Source organism: Drosophila elegans, unplaced genomic scaffold, assembly GCF_018152505.1.
Source record: "Drosophila elegans isolate 14027-0461.03 unplaced genomic scaffold, ASM1815250v1 contig_814, whole genome shotgun sequence".
Taxonomy (NCBI): domain Eukaryota; kingdom Metazoa; phylum Arthropoda; class Insecta; order Diptera; family Drosophilidae; genus Drosophila; species Drosophila elegans.
This window is the reverse complement of record NW_024546167.1, coordinates 16,956,114-16,973,174: the sequence shown is the minus strand read 5'-3', so window position 1 is coordinate 16,973,174 and position 17,061 is coordinate 16,956,114. Positions and strand designations below refer to the sequence as shown.

Here is a 17,061-nt window from a genome sequence, read left to right as displayed (position 1 = left end):
TATAAAAGAAAACTATTTTTTTTTACCATTTTGATGTCTGTTTATTTTGGCAAGTTCGATCTCTTTAACATCCAAACTGTTTGTTCAACACAATTCACTTGAAAAACAATTATTTCACTTTTGTGCTCTGTACATTATGTATTTGAAATTTAGCTAATTTCACTTTCACGCAGCATCCAATATTAAATCAATGTTTTGAGATGTTTCCAAGGTTTCCGCACACACACACTCTGCCAAGCATATATCTTTTGAGTTTTGAGGCCTTCAAACAATTTTGACAGCAGCTAATCCCCGAGTGCTCACTTTTCTCCTTGCTGCCGCTTCCAATTTGTAGCATAATGTTAATTTCCATACATTGTAAATTATCTGCCAGAAGCACATATTTTTAAAAATATTACTATATATTTTATATATGTGACAACTTAGTGAAATAAATGTTTTGTGCGAGCCAAACACTTTTTGGAGACTTAAAAGCCGCACAATCACGTCAGACCCATTTTTAAAGATTGTATAAATGTTTATAGCACTTCCGTTAGAATCTATATCTTTAATATATGCGGATATGTGCGTAGTCTGGTGAAATTAGTTGGCTACCTATTTTCTAGAATAGGTCATGATTTATTTATGTTTCTTTAGCTTATTTTAATGATATTCTCAGGGGCCACTTGACGTAATTGGGTTGGATGTTCAGGTGATTGTTTTGGCAAATGAACAAATGATGATTTATGATTTTGCACAGTTTTTATGGATGAGAAAAAATATGCCAAAAATTCTTCGGTGGATTGACATGTATAATTGGAATTTGTAAACCAGATTATAATAAATTTTTAAAGCCAAGAATAAGACTATTTTTAAAACCTATAATGTAAAGAAATGATTTTCCAATTATAAATCCTTTTAAATATCCTTAAAACCAAAAAATGCATTTTAACAAGACAATCTAAAATACCACAAATTAAAATCAAAATTGGACACATTTAAATTCAAAAGATTTATTAAAAAGATAAAGTGTTAATATGTTTTTAATTATTCTCTCGGCAGTGTAATATGTTAAATTAAACCCCATAACCCCTGCCCAAAAGTCTTTGTGAAACAATAGCCAATCCGCTCGTTAAATCGAAATAAAACCAAACCCGACGATCTCGATCGAAGTCTGAACCGCTTGCTGTGAAGATGTCCGGGCAGCAACCGCCGCCGTACGGGAATGGTCCGCGTGGCTGGAATCCACGTGCCCACAATCCCGCCTCTCCGTCGCCGTCCTCCTTCCTGTACCGTCCGCCCTCGCCATGGACGACTGCGCCCAGTCCGCCGCCGATAATCTCGGGACCGCGTCCCTTTGGACACGCCATGTCGCCGGCACCACTCAACCAGGTGAGGGGTCAACGCGGTAGCACCAATATACCCCATCCTCGACCCCAGTGGCCAGGTGGCAACCAGTCACCGGCGCCGTACCAACCGGCAGCAGCAGCACCGCCACAACCACCACCGAGTGGCTACTATGGAGGAGGAGCATCGCCGGCACCACGTCCCTATCGACCGGCTCCACTGCAGCACCAGAACTCGTATGGCGCCCAGCCGACCAGCTCGTTCCAGCTGTCGCCCACACCATCGCCCATCGTCTGCCAGACCCCCAGTTCGGATTTCAGCTACAGCAATCGGCAGACGCCATTGTCGCACCATCAGCACCATCAGTACCATCCACTGGGAGCAGCTCCTCCGCAATTCTTCCATCAGCAGCAGGGAGCCCCGGTGATTCCGCCACAACCGAGACAACACGGAGGACAGGGAGCATACGGACTGGCCCAGGATCAGATCGATTTCGTGGGCGTACCACTGGAGCCTCCGCAACCTAAATCCTATGTGATTTACGATGACGAAGAGGAGTTCGGTCCGTCGACAGCCGAAATTATTGCGAACCAATCGCAGGACTACATCGACGAGAAGCTTGCCGAATATCAGATGACGATATTGCAGTTGCAAGGTGAGTTTGGAATCACTAGTTTAATACATACAGAACATATTTATTCCAATAATGAAATACCATTAAAAATCAAAACGATTAGATTCTTAGATTGCCAAAATATTACAATATTGAAATGTATTTATCTTTTTGGCTTTTTAAGATTTTCTTTGATTACATCGTTCGTTATAGATTCAGTTTAATATATGGATTGTAAAATAGTACAAATGATGGGAACAAATTATAAAGACTTTAAATAATTAAAAGATAAATATGTTTGGGTGTATATAAAAGCTTAGGCATATAAAAAATGTGATAGAATCTTAATCGGGAGGTATATTATAGTTTATGTTAAGACAAGTCTGCTAAAGATCAACGTTTAGATTGTGTTTTTTAAAGCGCTTTGTATTAAAAATCAACCAATTTCGACTAATTCTTTTGTAAGTGCAGCTGAGTCAGCGGCATTCTAGAATTTTTTAAGGTGACAACTTGAACACCCCTTCAGCACACAAATAACGTGTAAAATATTTGATTTTCTCTTGGCAAAGCATTGAACTTTGTTGAATCAGAGCGTTTTATTTTTTGTGATGGCCGGGCGTTGAGGGGAAAGCGAATGTAAATGTCAACCGAACTTGACCCAGACAGAAGTGGTACCCCCCCCCCCACCCCAACACCTCACCCGTATCATCCACATCCACATCCACATCCGCATCAGCATACTGACATCATCGCTCGAAAGTAGACTATGGCCTAGATTCTTTGGGTCTCTTTCACCTTTCGCTGTTTTAAGTGCCATTGGTTCGAACATTATTTTGTCTATTTTGGTGCCTTTGGGTGCGCTTAGCCAAAGGTAATGACATAATGTTGTCGCCAAAATGGAAACGGAATATAAATTTTTTGGCAATCGTGCCAATTGCAATCGCCAATACAGGCCCCAAACACATCGAATGCCAAATGAATCGATGAATTGTTATGCACACATATAGATTGTATTTATATATACAAGTATTCCCTTTGCTCTCTAACAATTCGCAAGTGCTACTGGGTATGAGATAATTTGTTATTTAATATTTTGCACTTAAGTGGTGGGTGGGGTCTAGAAAATATTTGCACAGTCAATTTGATTTATTTGCAAAATTATTTTGGTGATTTGTGTATTTTAGCACTTTTGCTTCAACTGAATTTTTAGAAAATTAAAAGTTGTAGACAAGAAATTCGTATCTTTCAAGGAGCTTTTAAAATTATACATTCAAAGTTTTAATTTGTTATGATACTTAATATTGTATTTTATTAACTATATTTATAATATAATTTTTGAAACCAGAACATTAAGTTTGATCGTATAAAATAAATTTATCTATATTTTACAACTTTAAATATCTTAAATAATTTAAAAGCTTTTTAAAGGTTTTAAGAACTTTAGGTTGTTTTATGTTATACTCCTTTTTTGATTCAGTAGTTGTCAATAGAAAATTGTTTTACAATTCCTGAGGTCAAATGTTTAACTACTCAAACAAAATAATACCTCTTTCCTGTTTAATTTCAAAAGATTATAACTTTTAAATAGTATACCTATTTTTATGACTGGCTGTAAAGCACCCTGGACAAAAATAGGATTTCCTTTTGGCCACAATTGTCGGCACAAGTCAAATGATTAGTAATTAATTGATCGGCGTGTGATCGCACTTTGTGTGGAGCTGATAGGCGAGGTTTTTGAGCCTTTTGTTCGGCGTACTTAGCCAGATGAGTGGAACGGGCAATGAGATCACTTTTTATACTGAAACGCAACGAGTCTGTGGACTGTGCCTTGACTATGGGATGATTATTCGGAAAAGTTGTTTATAGACAGAAGCACAACGCAGCGCTGTGAATGCCTTTTCATGTTCCAATGGTGATGGTGATGATGATGCCAGGTCCGGTGCTGATGTCACAGTAGTGGAAATGGCTTCATTCTTTTATTTATACACTGCATTTGCTTTGTCTGATTTAATTCCCATTGTCTTGTTAGGCCGCAAAGTTTCCCCCAAATACAAAAATTTGGCTGCATCTTGATTCAGTTTTGGGCTAACGTATTTTTAGACGCTTGTTTGGCATGAAAAATAGGTATCTCAAGGGACAGGAGACTGGGCTGGCTGTGCTATTTTCGTATAATTCTCTCGCCCTGCTTTCTGGTTTATTTTCAAATTTAGCAGCATTTTTTCTTTTTAGTTATTTTGCTTTTTTTTTTTTTTTTTTGCCTTGGTCTACTCGAACTTGTCTTGTCACGGCGGAAAATGTGATTAAAAATAGAGTTTTTTAGAGTTTTCTGGGATTTTCAGCTGTTTCGTTTGGCTTCTTGTTTTTCGGATTTGGTTGTTCAACATATGGACTCATTTGTATATTTTCATAATACACAAAAAAGTTACAGAAATAATAAGGAATTGGTTGGAAATGGTTTTAATTATGAGAACATTCAGTTTTAACTAAACAAAATGAGCTTTATTTATTTAATTTAACTTTGGGAACCGTGTAAATTTCCGAAACAGAAATGTTTTTCTCCCACCATCAATTTGATTAATTACCTCTAATAAATCTTTGCAACTATATAGCGTCATAAACACAAGTTGCACAGGCAATATAACCTATTTTAAGGTTATTTCAACTCGTTTTCGTTGACTAACAAACTCTACGTTGAAAATATATTTTGTTGTAAAATACAGTTTGTCATCCCCTGTCATGTTCTAAGTGTTATCACGTTGATTTAAACGACAGCTTAAATTTAACGATATTATATAATACGACAAATCTCCTTGCCAATAAAATTTGAAGAAAAATAATCTTGAAATTCCACATTCTAGATTTTGATCAAAAATGTGTGTTAATTTATTCGTTTCTGTTGCAATTATATATTTTACAATAAACGTTTTGCTGAGAACCCACGCGTCTCCAACGAATGGGAAACATATAAGAAATTTACCTATATCTCGTTGTATACGTAGATGTATAATTGCTAAAAATAGGGAATTCTTGAAACTAATTTTATCATTTTTCGCACGTAGAAATCGGGCAGGGATGATGATATCTAGACATATGCAAATGCCTCAACTCAAACAAATCAAAATTGTTGACAGTTGCCCAGTTCTCTGTCTTCTTTTTTTTTAATTGCTTTTCTGCCAGTTGCTTATAAGTATGTGCACTCAAACATTTATGGCTAATAGTTTATATCGTTTACATAGCTTAATTTTTGTGCAAATAAACCATCTTGACTGATCTTAAAAGGAATTCATATATCTTTAATTGCCTCCTCAACTGACTAATGCCTCAGAGCTGAAAAATATGTATTTGGCATTTTCACTAGATCAATTTTTATTTAGAGAAGCGATTGTGATGCCTTGAAGTCAATATTTGAAGACCAAGATGCGCTGTTCGTTTGCCTTGCCATTAAGTGAGCAACTTTATGGTTAGGTGTGAAATAAATGAGGAAACATCAAATATATCTTGGGGAAAAAGAAAAATTACCGAAAGTGCTGAATATCGAAGCTTTCGAGAGCGGAAACCAATGTTTATGCGAAATAATGTTTGCCCAGAAGTCGAATTGGGTGCTGGAGATTGGTATAAATATAGATGGTCTATACTTAGGCCTTGATGTACATACTTAAATGTGCAACTCGATCATGAATCTATATTCAAGGATACAGTTGGCCTAAAGGAAACCTAATTAAGTAGTAATTTAGCGAATATGTATTCATTTATTACCAATTAGTTGAGCCATGCTAAAAAATCATTAAATCATTTACTCGTTCATTTCTCTTTTATTTCTCCACTGATCAAAGAAGGTACTTTAAGCATCCTTTATAAATCTTGCTTTTCCACTTTTTATTTTCTTGTTTTTTTTTTTAATGGATTTCCATGTTTCTACTTATCTCAGTTACAACCGAATTACTCATGGCCTTTCAAGTGGGTGCCACTTTACATTTTACAACCCGCACAGTGGCTCACACCCAGAGGAGCTCGTAAACAAAATTATGCTATAAAATAAAATTGAACATGTGAATTCTCTCAGAAAGGCGCCACTTTGTAGAGCCTTTGTTTGCCACTATTTTTGGGGGCCAGCTGTTCGTTCCGGACACCAATGTTTACAATGTACATATTCGAATTTTACATGATAATTCAAGTGTGTGTGGCATTGTTGTTATGGTCATTATAATAAGATTCAAAAGAATCATGTTGAAAATTGTAAAGTGCCTTTTTCATATCATATGAGTTTTTGGGGGTAATATCATTTATAAGACTAAATATAGATTTCAAAAAGTTTTTAAAATAATGGGTTTTTAAATCACCCAATCTCTTTCAAAGATACTATTTAAATTATAAGTTAACTTACAAGATAGATAGGTAATTATTATTTATACATATATTTTTTGTTTGTAAGTACAGTGGTTTGCTTTTAAGGGGCTTTTAAAATTTCAGTTTTTAGTTGATTGCTTTCGAATTCATTAATATCCGTCGACCTTTGTTCAGAATTAGAAGTTGTCTATGAATAACAAATTAAATTGCGTTGCAAGCAAATTGCTTTAGGCCATTTGAAGTGCAACTTTATGTTTCAGGGCCAACTTCTCGTAGTGACAGTGATCATATAGAAATATCAGTTGCAATGCAATCACCGCACCGTGACGTCATTAGTCTAGTCTGGTTTTGAAATACACGGGCAAAACTTGTTTATTTCTTTTTCGGGATTATGTAAGCTTCAAACACGAAGAAAAAACATTTGTTTTGGTTCGAATTTATGAATGGCTTTCATTAAGTGCCGCTTGTAAGTTGAGCTTTCCATGCGCTGACCCATATTTTTGTCGCTCCTCTCTCTCAATTGCAGTTTTTTTTTGTAAATGTTTGTAAAATGATCCATCAGGGTTGTTGTTTATAATCCATATGGGTATAAACAACCACCAGTCAAGGGCTTGGTAATTGATATATTCTCACGCTCCATGATGTCACGCACTTAAGGTAAAAGTGTATGGTAAAAGGTTTACAATTACAATTACAATTGCAGACCAAAGTACTTGCAATTTGAATGCCACCCATTCATGCAGAAGAGCGGATAACTTTAATCTTTCGGAGAGAGCTTGGGAGAAATGGAGAGAGTGCTGGGACTCTCTGAGAGACTCGAGCGTAACTGTTAACCTACGTACTCATATCATTCAAAGATTTTAACACCCCATAAAGTTGAGCTTTTTTTGCGTCGTTAGAATATTTAAAACCTAATTTAATTTGTATGGTTTATTAAAGAATAAGAAATAGTAGAATGGTGAAGCAATTTAGCTTGTTGAAAATAATATTTTTTTAAACTGCTACTTATTTTAAGGGGTTGGACTAAAATAACAATTTATAAACTATTTGTCAAGTTTTTAAGTAATGAATAGAGTTTATGCAAATTATTGGCAATAAAGCAATTAAAAAGTTTGCAATCGGCAATCCATTAGGTAGCCATATTAAAGCTTACCATTTCAAAACCTTAATTTTATTATGTATAAAACAAGAGAATTTTCCTTTAGGAAGTTTGACATAAATAAGTTCATGAATAGTATTCAAATTTAATTTACAATTTATTTATTTGGTCATGTTTTTTTTTCAAATTGGTTAACAATTTAAATCGTTAGTTTTCAGTTATTCCAAAGATAAAATCTGTTAAAAAGTTGTTTGCAATAAAATTGTTTTAACCGGAAAAGAAACTGGGTATTGCTTACCCGACATAGTTGACCTTGTAAAATTACTTGGAACTATAAAACGTTTCTCCAAAAATGCCTCACCCCCTTCAAAAAAAAGCCGGCTACTGCGCCACTGACCGTAAATAATAACAATAAAGACGGTTGAAACTCGATGAGTACGTTACGTGCTGGAGTGGTAAACAACATCCATCAAAAGGCGTACCAAATATTGCGTGTGCACTCTCTCTCTCTTCGCATTGCTCTCTGGCCTTATGCGATATGGCTCTCTAAGAGACTCTCCCGATTTGAAAAATACCAACACACCAAATGAGCACAGACTCTGGGAAACATGAGCTTTACTACTACGATTACTATACGATTCTCTCACGATTTTTGTGGACTGGACAAGGCGTAGCATATTGAACGTCGTGGGTTTTGGTTTGGGCTCAGGTTCAGTATCAGTATCGAACCGGCTTTCTACGACAGCGGATTGGAATCGCGGAGCGACAAAGTCGCCGGGCGTGTAGTGATGTGATATAGCCGCCTGCCCACCAGGCTAAGCACAAAAAAAGTGAAAAGTGAATAAAAAACCCAAAAATCCTAATTCCCAAGTGAGAATTACGAGCGAAATACGAATTTTTCTTACCCAACCGCATGAGATAATCTCAGGTTGGCATTGTGTCTAAACCTCTAATAAAAAAAAAAAAAAAAAAAAAAAGCTTTAAGTGTTAAACATAATAAAAAGAAGAAGCTTGTGTATTTGCTTTTAAGCAAATTAAAGTTGAGTTACGTGTGCCGAAAAAAATAAAATTGACTGAAGGCCATTCAAGGGTTGTTCAAAGGAAAATTCGGCACTCACGGTGTGTGTGTGTGCGTTGCGTGAGAAAAATCAATTCTGCATTGGTGGAAAACCGGAGGAGGAGAAAAGTGGAAGAGGAAAAGGAAAAGGACAAAGCTAAAGGCTGGTTTTTGGTGGCTTGCGAAAAACTCGTAACCGATGACAATTTGGCTTGACGAGGGTCTATTAGCGAAATCAATGCCATTATGGCTGATAACGGAGGGCCAGGATCCAAGCACAAGGATCCCAGAACCATAGATGCCGGCGAAGGAGGAGGCGATGACGTGCCTCCAGTGCCAGCTGTTCGCCGGCGTCGCGCGCATGAGCAGAAATCCTCGAGAGAACATGTGGAGGAAAAGCAGAAGAAGGAGGTGCAGGGTCAGGAGGGCCAACAGCTGGAGACATCGACGGTGACAAGGACCTATATGAAGACCATCACCACCTCACTGACCACCTCGAGTAGCTCCAATGTGGAGGAGTTTGTCCTGGAGGAGCCATCACTTGCAGCAGTAGCTCCATCGCCGAATCAGCAGAGATTGCGTCAAAAGGTGGCACAGTATGAAAAGGTCTGGTCGTCGGATGGCTCCCATAGCGTGAAGAGACCCGCTGACCAGAGCGCCGATGAGCTGCGTCTGGCCGACGACGTGCAGGATGACCAGTACGATGCCGAGAATCCCTTCGACATCGATGTCCATGAGATTGAGCGGCGGCTGCGCCAGGAGCGGCAACGTGGCCTGGCCGAGGCGGAGGCAGCCAAGCTGGCCTTCCAGCAGGTCCAACTGCGGCACACAACTCCTCCGCGTCGCGTGGAGGTGACCAGTGACCAGGTGGCCAGTCCCTTCAATGTCACCCTTCGCACCACCAGTCGCATGAGTCCTGGTGCCGAGCAGGGCAACGTGGAGGAGCATCTCGCCCCCTTCAATGTGACTTTAAGGACCACTCGAAGGAGCAAGAAAAAAGAGATTAAAGAACTCGAAAGCTTCCTCGAAGGAGAACGTACTGTGCGGGAGGTGCCATCGGCGGATGGCGTGAGGACCATCATCACCTCCTCGATGACCAGCGATGGTGGCTATGCCGAGGAGAAAATCTATCGCCATGGCGAGGGTTATGTATCCCCGAGAGATTCACCCTCCTGGTCGCGTTCCAGCTACTCCAGCGAGCGATCCAATGTGACGCCACCGAGGAGCGTGGATCTAACCGCCGGCGGACGAAGGATTCTGATCAAACTGGAGCAGGAAAGTGAACTAATCGAGGCGGACAGCCAGCAGAGGGACGAGACCGACTCGTCGTTTGGTCGGCAGGAAGTGGCCATGGCAACCGGCAACATTGACATTACCGTCGGCGGTAGCAACCCCCGCCGGCGTTTGTACCAGCAAACAACTGTCCAAATGGGTGGCGGCAACACCACCACCCCCGCCGACGAACTAACACCCCAAAGGCCCAGGCCCAGGGACTTGGCTTTGGGCACCAGCACCAGCACCACCAAGACAATGCTTACATCCACGCCAATTGGCACGAAGGAGCAACCGCAAACGGGTCCGAACACTCCAGTTAGTCCAGCTGCAACGTGCCAATTGCGTGGTTCTTCGACGGAAGAGCCCCGGAAAATTGTAAGCCACAAAACGATAACCAGCACAACGACCACAAAGTCCACTTCATCATCCTCCTCGTCCACGTCCACGTCCACGTCGCGCAAACTAATCGAATTGTCGTCGTCGCCGCCGGTAGTCGGAAATATCTCGCAAATACGTACGGAAAACAACGATATCGACATCGATAACGATTCGGACACGGAGGGCAGACCGGCCAGTAGCATAGTGATTGTGTCCACCCCCACGCGACCCACCACACCGGCATCCGCATCCGCATCCGCATCCGTATCTGTATCCGCATCCGTAACCCCATCCGCATCCGTATCCGCGTCAGCTGCCCACGCCCTCAGCGGCATCGGCACTTTCAGCAAGAGTCTGCGCCAGGATTATCAGACTCTAGCAACGCAAAGTGGCCGCAGCAACGAATCACCCAGTGAACAGGAATACCAGGAGTTCCAGTCCACCATGGCGTCCATTAATTATGCGCGCAGCAATTCCCAGTACGACAGCCATATCAAGGAGAAACGAGGTAAAGATCGGGAGTAATATGGTTAGAATACCGAAAGAGATTTGGAAAATATATATCTATAAATTCAAATAAATAGGTTTAAAAGGAAGCTTGGTCATATGCTATGCATTCAATACTCTTTTCTAAACGATTATATTGCTTTTAAAGAAAGAATTTTTTCCAAGAAACTAAGGCTGCAAACCTTCTACTCTTATCTTTTACAATGTCTCCAAATTAATCCCCCACAATTAGTCTATTTTGAGCTAGATCTTATCTTAACTTAAAACCCCCACCCAAGATAAGGAGAATTGCAATGTTTAGCTATTTTGCTCGTTTCCTGTTTAGCAAACCGATAGGTCTCTATAAAAGGCAAAGGTATTTAAAAGATTCACTATAGATTGTCAAGGTCAGTCGGCGGTACTTTGTGGTTACAGAGCTAAAGCGAGAGATATTTGTATGCTTAATTAATTATTACACAAAAACAATCGATAAAAAACACAACGGCCAAAATGACATCATCCATCGTCTCTAGACGTAGAAATTCGAACTTTAACTTGTTTAGCCGGCTGTTTGTTGTTGCTATAAGTCGTTATAAGTCAGTCGGTCGGTTGGTCGCGCCCCGAACTTCTATATCTCGATTTATATTATTTATATACTGGCGCACAGTGCGTTTGTTATGTATTCGCCGCATCGACTGTTGGCAAGCAATTTGTTACCTCTTTCCTTGGGTCGAAAATATAAATTTATTGGCAGCAGCGAAGAGCACTCGAAGGAAAGCACCCCCAGTACACGTAGATGGGGTTCGGTTGGATTGGATTGGATTGGATTGTTGTCTGTATTATGTGACCTCCATGGCTGTTATTATGTTAAGCACAACAACCAATTAAGTGTCTGGCAGGCTGTCTGTCGTATGTCGCCTCAAAATGTTGATCTGAGTGGATCGAACAGGCTGTCCGCCGAATGACTAGCGCAATTTTGGGCTGCACTTGTGACGATGGTACATACTTTTGTACACATTGTGCTCTATGCAAATATTTTCAGACACACACATGTGTCTCTATAGATACACCGTTGGTGTGTTAATCATATACGAGCATTTTGTGTGCATTATCTTTAGTATATGACGATTATTGCATGAAGAATATTTTATGGAAATTGATTTTTCATGTTTATCATTTGGGTTGTTGAGAGGGTTTCATTGTTGCGATAAGGTCTGACAATGATGAATTGAATTGAATTATTCTATAATTTTTGAAAAGGTCAAGTGCAGCAATTATGATAGTTAAATTGTATGGCTTTAATTTCTTATTTTTAACAACCTTAATAAAGTGTGCGTTATATTAAATTCACAATTATTTCTTACTGCGAGTTTATCTTAGCAAAACTTTCAGCAGGGTATCCCCAAAAACCTTAAACATATCTGTAAGCCGATAGATGTCTTCATATGATAATTAGTGAGCATAAATCAAGTTTGCGTGAGTTAAAGTATTAATTTTTCTCTTCTCGGGGATCATCGTCAATGTCAGCATAACGGCTCGCTGTCAAATATTTTGATGTTGCGTGTTTCAACAAACTTTTCGACTGCTTCGATAAATTTGTTTGACAAAGCAGCAAAATTTGCCCCAAATGTGTGCCATATAACTATATTGGCTGGCCCTAGGCACACACCACATCATATGAAGCGACATGAAGACAGCGCTTTATAAATTTATAAGCCAGCAAAAGTACGTCAAGCGTTCACTAATTGATGGCAGAGAGTCACATGTATATACATAGTATAGTAAACTATTGATTGGTGCCTTTTGACTTGGTTTCAATATATGTCCTCACTTTTCCAGCAATTATCATTAATGCCATTTTAATGGGTGTGCAAAAATGGAAACACAACCTGTAACTCTTTCAATATTTATAATATGTGACTTGCGGTATATCAGCCATTGAGCTTCATCAAGCCGCATTTCAAAGACGAATTTGACTATGAATATGATTTATGAGAGATATTCAATGCGCGGATCAATGAAAATAAAAACAAATTTCAAAACAAAGTGGCTTGTAGCGTTATCTCAGGCGATCTGCCTGATGAGTTCGTTATTGTAAGTAATCCACACAAACGAAACAATCCCAACAGCAGCCGTACAACTGAGATCATCGGCGAGTTGTTTATTGATTCTGGCATTGTTGTATTGTCGTTCCGACTGACACTATCTGTCAGTTATAATATTTATAGGGCATGCAGTTAAGCGGCTTTTAATTGATGCCTAAAATGCGGTCCAGAGAAGTTGGCGCCTCGTTCTGAGGTTTTGTAAATTAAGAAGCGAATCAAAGCCGAACTTGAAGTACCCACAAACTGACACTCAGATACAAAGTTTGCTCTTAACCCACAAAGTATATTTATGCCGTTTTTTGATGTGGGAGACTCGCTCTCCATATGTTGCTCATGTGGATAAGAAATTAAAAAAATTTAATTTCGTGGCTTCCTCCTCCTCAATTTTCAGTTCTGCTCGTGGGCAGATCTTTTGAAGATCTCTTCTAGAGCTTCTTTTGCGGTTTTCATCGTGGCATACAAATTATCTTTTATGTTTTTTGTTGCCTTATTTATTTTCTTTACGTTTTAGGTGCTCAATCATTTAGTTTTTGAGTTTTTAGCTATCGGGATCTGTTGGTTTAGTGAACGGTATTAATGACAAAAATAAATAAACACACGTACGCCTTTTGATTTTTGGTAAATATACAGAAGTACATATACTTAGTTATGACGCAATCTCACCACTTGACTCTAAATATGTACAATCCTATATCGTATTTGCATCTAATATTTTCGAGTAGCTGTGAAATACTGTTTATATGGATGGGGCGGTGGTTTGTGTGGAGGGGGCAACCTGTCGAAGGCATTGGAGCGTAAAGCTAAGTAATGCCATTTATAAGACTCTTCAACATGTTGGCTACAGGCAATTTATGCGGGCTTTTCTGACATACAAGTATTTACTGCTGCTCACTTGTCGCCGCAGGTGACAACAGCAAGTGCAACTCGACACACCTCACTGGGTTTTCGTTGCTTGTGCTGAAATTTAAATTTAAACGAAATTTAAACAGTTGATATAATAATTATATAGCTGCCTATGCTGCAGTGATCATCACATGGTTGATTGCCTATGTGGAAGGTCAACATTTTGAGTAGTTTTCGTTTATTATATTATATTACTTTCCTTATCAAGTACCCCTAACTTCAGGAAATGTTGTTAAATGAGTCAGTGTCAGTTTAAGTTTAGATAATATTTTGGCTTTTAAATTGGGGGTTTTGTGAAAGAATGCAAGATAGCAATGTTTTTTCCGAAAATATAAAGAGTACATAAAGTTTATTTTTGTTTAAATTGCATTTTCTTTATTCTTCCGTTTAAATAGCCCGACATATGCTCTATATCGTCTGCATTCAAACACACACACTCCCCTCAAACAATTCGATTGCCTTTTGTTTATGCAAATGTAGAGGAACATTTTTCGTATTTGGTTTTTTTTCTTTTCTTTTGGGTGGAAAGCCCAAACAATTAGCTATGCGTGAATGTAAATAAACTATTTTTACCGAACACTATTTTTTTGTTCTTTCACTGAAACGGTCGAGCTTCATTTCTATTTATGTATTGTAACTAGGCCAACTCAGACAGTTGGGCGACTGAAGCTGAACATATAAAAAAAACTGACTGCCCTTTCAGTACTTCAACTTTTTTTTGTTAAAATGCTCAGTAATTGGTAATTATTTTTAACGTAAAGGAAAGCTCACGGGTTTCATTCATAAAAGCGTACAGATTTTCAAAGAATTATATATCATAAGTTTTTTTTTTTGGGTTTTCCACTTGCCTTTAGTCCCGCTCATTAAACAGCAAAAATAGCGAAATAAACATAAATAACAATCTACCGACTTATCATTATAATCACCATCATTAACTGACTGACTGACTGAACCATTCATAAGATGGAGTAAAAAAGAACCGACAACAGAAACAGTCAAAAGAGAAGAAAACCATTTACCGCTGCTGAAATTCTTTGTTTTCATTTTTTAAGAATTTATAATGTTTATTTCCCCAGGCATCTTGTAATCATTTCATACATCATTATTGAAATGGAAATTGAAATTAACAAACCTGAAAAGTCATTCAACTTGAACGTTACTCCCTGGCCTGATTTTGCCCCTTGTTAATTGTGCTACGCATAATGCGGTGTAGAAATCAAACACGTTTCTGTATGCTTTTACTTTTGATATTGCTGTTCGATTTTGTCTACAGTTTTTCTGTCTATCTTAACTGATTGAGCAAAGCACTCAAAGTAAAGCAGAAGTAATTGCCTTTAACTTTTATTGGATTCCATAGGTTTGTTTATACAACTTTAGGCTTTATAATATCGGATTGTACTTTAACTTCTCTGTAATTGTATAAAAGAATTATAGTATAATTTAATATTTCTTACATTTAAGCACGATCGAAAAATAAGGGTAATTGATGGAACACTTTATTAATTTTTGGTCGACTGGAATATTACACAACGTTTGATTAGTTTGACCCGCATTTTTCGCAATACATTGTTATATAGCCCTTATCAGTCTTTTCAACTTCAAGTGCATTTTCCTATCTTTGCAATAATTGGCATATGTGTTTGCTGATAAGAGTTTTGGTAGTAAAATATAAAACAATAAACAAATATTCACATGATTTATGGCATACTAAAATACTAACTAATCAACATGTGTCATGCCATAGCATTTATTTTTGGTCAGACCAAGACCAAAATACTACAAAAATTGGCAACTCGTTTTCCAAAGAAAATTTATACAGTATGCCAAATGCGGTAGTTATGTTAATATATACGCAAAGCATTTAAAATTCGTTAACAAAAATATCAGGTTTACGTCAAACAAGTCTTTGAAGAGGCGTCTAACGCTTTTGACCAAAACAACTTAATTGTTTGGGAATGGCGAAAATACATTTAATTTGCAAGTAAAATATAAGGTGAATTTAGAAGAGAAATCAGTTTGTAGTCTAAACTTTTTTTTAAAACTTTGAGATTGTGTAAAATTTAAATTTGCGAGTAACTTAATGTCTTCTAATTTAAGAACAAATCGATTATAATTTTGTATACCTATACGTAACAGGTTTATATAACAGCTGCTAAGAGCTAAATCTGGTAAATATCAAATTTTATAAAACCAAGGCTAAATTAAATATTGCGCTTTTAAAACACAAATAAACAAAATTAAGGTAACGTTTAACGTTTGTTCCCAAACATTTGTGAAATTTCTTTGGCCCACAATGGTTTAAAGTGCCACATTTGTGTTAATTTATTATGATACCTGCTACATTGAATCTTTACAGGCCATTAGAACATTTTAAAGTGTCTGAAAAAACCCATAAAAATGGCAATTAGATTTGATTTGATATGCCAAGTTCAAGTGTACTCAATTACATAAAATTCTAGGTTTTTGCAGTGGCCGAATGTTGGCAATGTTATTTATTTCACTTTAGAAAGATGAATACACGACTTTCGGTTGCTTTGCAAATTGCGCAACCTTGAACTAATTTCTATTTAAATAATCTTTTGTCAACATTTCAAAAATTGCGTCACTCAACCAGCAATAAGTGAATGAATATTTCAATTCTAAAAGAAATTGAGTATAGATGTGACAAGTTGGGGGGATCATTTGAAATTAATTAATACAATTTGTGTGTGTTTTTACATTGTAAATTGTTCTGATAATTGCCAATGCGCTTGGCACATTCATGGCTACGTCGACTTATTTTATGTAATAATTCTTATTCCAAGCATTCTTCGTGTCTAACTGTAGAAATTTTCCATTTTCGAAAAAAATAGTATTTCTTATTTATTACGGGAAATCTATTTTCGTTTCATGTTGGCTGGCATGCGTTTGGCCAACTGCCAGGAAGCGAATAGACCACGCACTGGGCCAAGTCTTGGAGCTCGGTTCCACATGGGCTGGATTCGGTCCGAAGGGGTTGGTATTATATGGGATTATGGCCAGACAGCTGCTAGCTGCCATTTTCATTTCCATTTCGACTGCACTTTTCCATAATGACTCTGACTAATGCGTTGCCTTTTCGCTCTCTTGTGTATATTTTCATAATTGTTTACAAATCGATGTTTTTAACGCTTTGTTTATTATTTCAATTTATCGGCTAAAGAATTAAATTGAGGTAATTAAGGCACACAAAAAATGAAAGAAATGAGTAAATATTTGGTTTCGACAATCTGAGAATTTTGTGTTTACAAATTTCGGTCTACCTTGTTTGACGCAAACGAAAGGGTCAACGAAATTTGAAATATTTAGCGGTTTTTTGTTTATGGGTTGGTCTGGGACTTTCAACATTAATATTTAAATGATTCATCTTAGAAGATAAATATTTTTATTAAAATTATTTTCTAATTGAAAGAAAAGGCACTATACAAACACAGAAAAACACAAAACAAAAAAT

The 17,061-nt window shown here is 37.8% G+C and overlaps 1 protein-coding gene across 24 annotated transcripts in view; it reads left to right on the top strand.

Moving 5' to 3' along the window:
* LOC108147814 (nesprin-1) overlaps nt 1-17,061 on the top strand; it is a 109,782-nt gene that overhangs the window by 1,248 nt on the left and 91,473 nt on the right. For 12 of the 24 annotated variants that reach the window (XM_017274562.2, XM_041710523.1, XM_041710520.1 and 9 more), the window contains exon 1: nt 8,098-10,603. In XM_017274562.2, coding sequence (XP_017130051.1) covers nt 8,689-10,603 — 1,915 coding nt within the window. In that variant the 5' untranslated portion in view covers nt 8,098-8,688. Of the gene's footprint in view, nt 1-1,041; nt 1,982-8,086; nt 10,604-17,061 lie in introns of those variants that run through there. The other 12 variants (XM_041710528.1, XM_017274563.2, XM_017274566.2 and 9 more) reach the window with 5 other exon arrangements.